The following is a 7795-nucleotide window of genomic DNA, read 5'->3' on the forward strand; positions in this document are numbered from 1 at the left end:
AACCAAAATAACCAAAAACTAACATTAGGGGAACGTTCTGTGTTTGCTGGGAATCACTTTACTATGAACTAATGATGAGTTAAGCTATGTACTAATCAATAACTAACCATAACTATGTCATGAGTCATATAAATTCATGCATGAATAACCGCATCCTTAACTACACATTAATACATGTTTGTTAGTTAATGCATTAATTAACACTTTGGGTAACCAAAATCAAACATGCTTTAGAACAGTGGTTCTCAACCTGGGGTCTGCAGGATCTGATGCTTTGAGGTCCAATAAAGATGCATAAAATGTTAAACTAATAATTTTATATGTACAATATATTTTTAAAATGCATATGCTCATAATACCAAGATAGAAGGTTGTTAAAAGTATTTTATTATGTAAAATAATCGTTCCTTTTTTGCTTAGGTGCTTGTCAATGTTGATGCAAAATCAAAAGAAAGGTGAATGTAAACTTTAGAGCAGCGGTCTCCAACAACGTCTGTGAGGTGCCCGCCAAAGCACATTCTATTAATTGTCTCAATTGTAATATTTATTCATTACAGATTTTTTGTATTAGTTTGACCTGGTTTATTTTTAAATAGTCCTAAAACATCAACAAGTAAAATAAAATAAAATAAAATTAACAAGTAAAACAAAAAGGTTTTGAGTAGACAATATCAAAAAGTAGCCCTCCAGATTGTTTTATCCATTGTGGTAGCCCTTGCTCACAAAAGGTTGGAGACCCCTGCTTTAGAGCCTAAAGGCTGCGCGCTCATTGGGGCTCCGCCTCCGTAGTCTGCTGCTTTTTGCGCTGTCAAAATATTCCAGTTAAATCACTCTGACCAGTTCTCAAAAATGAGAAACGCGTTAACTAAAGTCACAATGCCAAATGTATAGTGTTCATATAGAGACCATCAAACCGCCAAATTATACCAGTTTATTTGTGAAACCCATTAAAATGAGAACCTCTGCGATATTATCTTGATTTGATTTTAAACAATATTTATTTCATTTTTCTCATTGCATCAGGATCAGTGTTCAGTGGCGGATCTACTGGTGGATTGACAGCTTGCCCAACCAATCATATCCATGGAAAGCACTTTGATTCGATCGTAACTCTCCAACCATTGGGGATATAAAAAAATTGAATTGCTCCTGTTATATTTTTTTGACATTATATGGTGTATTACTGTAATGTCTTGCTTTCCATCCACCAATCCCTGCTGTTATCTAGAGAGGAAGGGGCGGGTTTAAACAAAGCGCGCAAATTAGGGTGCACTCACTTTTATACATTTTCGTGTTTCTTTAGAAATTATTGATGCACAAATTGAGTCTTTAAACGCCTCAGATGTAAAGTTATTCACTGTCAAAGTGACGCCAAAATGAATGGGAGTCAATGGAATGCTAAGAGGAGGTGGGGGTCCGCTAGCTAATGGCGGTGCCCAGGGCTGCTTCAATAAAATATGAAACCCTGCCCCCCTGGCTTCACCTCACGTTGTTACGTTAAGCGTTCTATGCGCAATCCAGCCATTTATATAGATCAGTGGTTTTGGTAGTGTGTTTTGGGCCATATTCTATTAAAACCAATAAAATTCCCAATACATTTTCTGTAATGGTTTTATTGTTTTTTTTTCAGCAGGGGACAAAGAGATATGGTCAGATTAAAAATAATTTTTTTACAAACTTCTCACAACGATGTATTTTCATTGTAATTAGGTAACGTTGCAGTACAACATTTTAAAAACTTTTAAAAAACACACCCTAAATAACAAAAAAGGGACGTTTACAGTAACACCCTCCCTCTCCCATTATGAGAGGGAGAAGGGGAGCGGACTTTTCAGGCGAGTCGAAGTACTCCCAAAAGTGCTATTACGCCATAAAATATAGTCGCTCTTTTAAATCCGCTTAGAAAATAGGAAAAACGTTGATGTGTTTGGTAATTTCTAACTTTATCTCTGATTGTTACCATTGAATGAATGGGGCTAAGCTAAATGCTATCGAAGCGTCGCAGCGCGCTCCAGCGCTTACGTGCACGCACACAGATGATAGAGGGATGTATCAACAATTCTTAGTTAAGGTAATAACATATTTTAATATTGAAAATGAGTAGACTATTCCTTTAAGGTCATTGTCCTGTTGCATCAACTAACTTCTACTGAGCTTCAACTGGTGGACAGCCACCCTGACATTATCCTGTAGGATTTTTTTTACTTAATAATTCGATGATGGCAAGTGGTCCAGGCCATGAGGCAGCAAAGCAAGCTCAAATCATGATGTTCCCTCCACCAAACTTCACTGTTGGGATGATGTTTTAATGTTGGTAAGCTGTGCCCATTTTGCGCCATAACATTTTTCCCAAAAAATTCAACTTTTGTTGCATCAATCCATAAAATATTTTCCCAGTAGCACTGGGGTTTGCCAAGGTGCTCTTTTGCAAACTTCAGGCTCACAGCAATGTTTTTCGGGAGAGCAGCGGCTTCCTTCGTGGTGTACCGTCATAGACACCGTGCCTGTCCAAAGACTTGCGTATGGTAGACTCAGGAACAGAGCTGTGTGCTCGTTCCAATGATGTCTTCAAGCCATTAGCTGTTACTCGTGGGTTCTTCTTTACTTCATTGAGTATTCTGCATGGTGTCTTAGGAGTCATCTTTGAGTGAACCCTTGGTATTTCTAGCTGATGTGATCCTAATGATCTGAGTGATCTTTTGGGTTTATATTCAATGAGCATATCAGCAATGTATTGAGGTCCTAGTCCACTGAGTGATTTGTATACCATTAATAATACTTTCAAATCAATCCTAAATGTAACTGGTAGCCAGTGTAGCGACCTGAGGACTGGTGTGATATGTTCATATTTTCTGGTTCTGCCCAGAATCCTGGCAGCAGCATTCTGAATGAGCTGGAGCTGTTTAATGGTCTTTTTGGGAAGGCCAGTGAGGAGGCCATTACAAAAATCCACCCTGCTGGTGATGAAAGCATGCACAAGTCTCTCTAAGTCTTGTCTGGAAACAAAGCATCTAATCCTTGCAATATTTTTGAGATGATAATATGCTGATTTAGTTATTGCTTTGACATGACTACTGAAACTAAGGTCAGATTCCAGAATCACACCAAGATTCCTGACGTGATTTTTAGTTGTTTGACCCCTAGCATCAAGGTATGCATTCACCTTGAGAACTTCATCTTTGTTTCCAAACGCAATGACTTCAGTTTTCTCTTTGTTTAACTGAAGAAAGTTTTGGCACATCCAACTGTTAACTTCATCAATGCATTTGCACAGGGAGTCAATGGGGCTGTAGTCGTTAGGGGATAGAGCTAAGTAGATCTGAGTTTCGTCTGCATAACTGTGATAGGCAATTTGGTTCTCTCTCATTATTTGGCTCAGTGGGAGCATATACGGGTTGAACAGGAGTGGCGCTAGAATTGTGCCTTGCGGGACTCGTCATGGATGTACACTCAGATTTATGGCCACCTACATTGTCTAACTTGGCGCAGCTCAATTGATTTTCTCAGAGATGTTAGCAAACTCACTACATTTGCTGTTTGAGAGCATTTCACTTGGAATGTAACTGGGGGGGGGGATGTTAGTCTATCTATGGGGCTGTTTACACTTGGTATTAAGATGTGTTTTCATCGATCGGATCACAAGTGGACGAGAGAGACACATGACGTTTACACCTGGTATTTAAATCCGTCTCTTTTTGTCCACTTTCGACCGCTTCTGTGCTGAATACTGTGAGAGGGTGGTCTGTGAGACGGTGGGCGAGTCTCTCTGCTATCATTCATACCCGAGCGGGAGTAATTATGAGCTTATATGGACGCAAACTAATATAATGTCGGAGTGCACTGCTTGTTTAGCAAGTAAACATGCTGCACAGTGTTTTGTACATGAGTATGTAAGAGCTTTCTTTGAATTTTCAGCGCAATTGATGAAATAGGATTGCGCAACTTTCAGACGCTTTCAAAACGAAACTACGGAGATCAGCCGCTTAGTTTTTATCAATGAAAGGCTAAAAATAGCGCTGTTCACCGAATGTTCACGCCAGAAGTCAAAAAAGACGTAAAACTTGTGTTTAATACCTCAGATTAGATAAATGGGCGGAGAGAAGGCGGTCGCGTGTGGCTGTTCGAACGCATTCAACCACACGTGCGTTCCGCAGCTCCAAAGCGATCCGATCGAAAGTGGTTTCGACCACCTCTGGATGTGGTTGAAAGTGGTCGAAAGTGGACGAGCTCAAAACGTTTTGAACACCGTTTACACCTGGCATTAACGTCGTCCACTTGTGATCCGATCGACGAAAACACATGTTAATGCCAAGTGTAAACAGCCTGTATAGTAGCAAAAAGAGTGAAGTGTTATTTATGTTGTTGTTTATAATATTTGAAAAGAAAGTCTGTCTATCTTTGCCTAGTTCCACACTGAAAGCACGAAGGCTTACAATCATACCAAATTTGTATATCAACAACAAATAAATTGCACTGTAATCAGTGCCATTTTTATCTAAAAGTAATGGTAATGCAGATACAGGATAGCAGTGTAGAAGTTGGCATGTTTTCCAGTGAGTCGCTGTAAACGCTATGACACAGAAGTGGTGGCTAGAAGTTCGGTCCTCCCGTCTTTAAAAATATACTTTCATACGTTTAAATGTCATTATGGTATTAAGTGTGAAGTATGAGTTATTTCTATGTATAGTAAACAAGCATCAACAAAATTTGCTGTTATTTTGGCTGTTTGGGCAACCAACGGTCCTTAATATCATAGCGCTCTATGACTGGCGGAAGTAGTCCAGCATCCTATGATTTCACCAGAAACACATCAAGCGCTGCTGTGCATAGAGTCCATTAAACATTTATAAAGCCAAAGAAAGGAAACACGAATGTAAGGTATGGCACCTCAATTTTATAAGTCTAAATGTTGTATACAAGTCGCTACCTAGTTAACTTATAACTTTATAGCGTTATCTTTATCAATTAACAGCTCAGATCTACCGAAGCATAGCGTTATCTTTAACGTGCAATGAATGTAAACACAGTACAACAACATAGCATGGTGACAGAAGATAACATGAAGCATATAACATAAAGGCAGACAAGAAAACATTTGAAATGAAGAGTTTACCAAGTGGCTGCACACCAGGTTGAACGTCAATACAAACTAAATGAATCGCGCTTCCTTTTTAATGTATTAAACACCGGTCACATGCACACTCCTCTCTTAAAGAGACACTGCATTATTGGACTGCTAATGTTTCTACATAAATGTTACTTGCAGCATTTATAGCTCTAATTTATAATAAATGTTTGATTAAACATGTACATAAGAAATAACAAAATTCACAAATGACAGAACACCGCAAAAAACACAACAACCACCCTTTCCCTAAACCCAACCAGTTTGTTTATCACATTGCCGCCTTCACCTGCATTCATATAAGTTTAGTTACAGCCTAAAAGTGGCCCTGAAAGCCCAAAAGCAGCACACCACACACCCCTCTGTTAGCAATTTAGATGCTCTTCTCTTCAGTCTATTATTCACGTTCCGGTTTTCCACGGTCTGTTCGCCATTGCTGTAGTGAAAAAAACGCTTCCCTGCCAATGACGAGTAATTCCGGCTTTCTGCAATACCACTATTATCCACCAGGTGGTGCTCTTCCGCAACTTATACAACTCAGAAGTATTGCCCTAGGACAAACAGCTGTATGTCCGTGTATGTTTTTATGGATCGCTCTGAACTGGAATTATTGGATCTCTATCAAAAGTCCTTTACAAAAATGCAATTATCTCAGCTTTTTGCTCAAAATTTTGTGTTTTTCAAGAAACCTACCCATATTTTAGAGGTGATTACAAGATAACTAATGAAGGTAGGATGAAACGTCTTTTTTTGTTTGAAAGCAGACGGTCTATTTTTCATTTGATATATTGTACGTTTTCTGGAAGAAATCACATTTTTCAATTGTGAAAATCATGAAAAATGCTGGCACTAGAAACTTTTTTAAAACGCTGGCGGGGAAAGATTTAAAGTTTCTCTCCAGTATGAACTCTCTGATGGGCTTTTAATTTAGACGAATAAGTAAATGTCTTGTCACACTGAGAGCATTTGAAAGGTTTTTCACCTGTATGAACTCTGTTGTGCTTTAGTAAGTTAGCCTTTTGACTAAAACTCCTCCCACAGACAATACAGTGATAAGGTTTCTCTCCCGTATGAAGTCTCTGGTGGCTTATTAAGGTATCCTTTAATCTAAAACTCTTCCCACAGAAACTACAGTGATAAGGTTTCTCTCCCGTATGAAGTCTCTGATGGACTTTGAAGTGACTTGACTGAGAAAAAGTCTTTTCACACTGAGAGCATTTGTAAGGTTTTTCACCTGTATGAAGTCTCTGATGAACTTTAAGATTGTGTTTGGTTTGGAAGTAATTTCCACATTCAGTGCAGTTGAAAGGCTTTTCATCACTGTGTGTCCTCATGTGAATATTTAGTTTAGAGGAAGAGACACAAATCCTTCCACACTGCTCACAGTGATAACGTTTCTCTCCAGTATGAATTCTTTGATGAACTCTGAATTGAGATAAATTAGAGAAACTCTTCCCACAGAGACTACAGTGATAAGGTTTGTTTCCAGTATGAAGTCTTTGATGAACTCTGAATTGAGATGAATCAGAGAAGTTCTTCCCACAGACACTACAGTGATGAGGTTTCTCTCCACTGTGAACTCTCTGATGACCTTTTAAGCTAGACGAACAAGTAAACGTCTTGTCACACTGAGAGCATTTGAAACGTTTTTCACCTGTATGAATTCTCTGGTGCACTAGTAAGGTATCCTTTAATCTAAAACTCTTCCCACAGACATTACAGTAATAAGGTTTCTCTCCCGTATGAAGTCTCTGATGGGATTTGAAGTGACTCGAATGAGAAAAAGTCTTGTCACACTGAGAGCATTTGTAAGGTTTTTCACCTGTATGTATTCTCTGATGAACTTTAAGATTGTGTTTAGTTTGGAAGTATTTTCCACATTCAGTGCAGTTGAAAGGCTTTTCACCACTGTGTGTCCTCATGTGAAAATTTAGTTTAGAGGAAGAGGCACAAATCCTCCCACACTGCTCACAGTGAAACTGCTTCTTCTTCTTCTCTCTGTGGTCTTCTGAATGAAGTTTCTTCTCTTGTAAGGTAGTAAAGCTGATCTCAGATCTGGTGAAGAGTTTCTCTTCTGTGTGTTTTCTCTCATGTCTCTCTAAATGTCTCTGTGAGCTGAATGTCTTTCCACAGGTGATGCAGGAAAGAGTTTGTGCTGTCAGTCGCTCTTTTGATGTTGAGGACGTTATTTCTATATCCAAACATGAATCACTCTTCACATCTGAAAGAAACACGAAACAATTAAATTGTGAATGAAGAAGTGAGATCCTGTTTTTTTCTAGATTCACACATATAGACAGAAGACAGGTGTCAGTCCTGTTATCACAGCTGGGTCATTGCACATCAAATAAACCAAATTTGTAAACATATGCAGTAGAAACCGACCGAAATATCGGCAGGCCGATATTAGGCATTTTCCAAACTATCGGTATCGGCATTCATAATGGCCGATAAATGAATATTAACAACAACAAAAAAACCCGGTTGAAACAGCCTTCAACCATGTCATGATTGTTGCTGTTGTATAGTTTGTCCACCAGAGGGCACTCTACTACCACCCTATAGGCAACACTATTGTATAACACGTCACACAACCTGTAACCTGCTGATCCAGCCAGAGTCGGCAGAGAGAACAGCGGTTGCGTTGATGGTGAGTTGGCCACGAGACAT

At 39.0% G+C, this 7795-nt stretch overlaps 1 protein-coding gene across 1 annotated transcript; it reads right to left on the bottom strand.

The window, feature by feature from the left end:
• On the bottom strand, window positions 1–7795 carry LOC141361714 (uncharacterized). Its single transcript, XM_073863406.1, has 2 exons — window positions 7728–7795; window positions 1–7453 (listed from the first exon to the last, which is right to left on the bottom strand). The coding sequence occupies exons 1-2, from the start codon at window positions 7793–7795 to the stop codon at window positions 6010–6012; spliced, it is 1512 nt and encodes a 503-aa protein (XP_073719507.1). The 3' UTR covers window positions 1–6009.

This window comes from Misgurnus anguillicaudatus, chromosome 24, assembly GCF_027580225.2.
Source record: "Misgurnus anguillicaudatus chromosome 24, ASM2758022v2, whole genome shotgun sequence".
Lineage (NCBI taxonomy): Eukaryota > Metazoa > Chordata > Actinopteri > Cypriniformes > Cobitidae > Misgurnus > Misgurnus anguillicaudatus.

What these genes read in the sequence shown, in the direction of transcription:
- LOC141361714 (XM_073863406.1), bottom strand. Translation starts at nt 7,795, where the DNA reads ATGTCTCGTGGCCAACTCACCATCAACGCAACCGCTGTTCTCTCTGCC. An exon ending in GACTCTGGCTGGATCAGCAG is followed by an intron (nt 7,454 to 7,727) that starts GTTACAGGTTGT and finishes GCAATGACCCAG; the next exon opens with CTGTGATAACAGGACTGACA.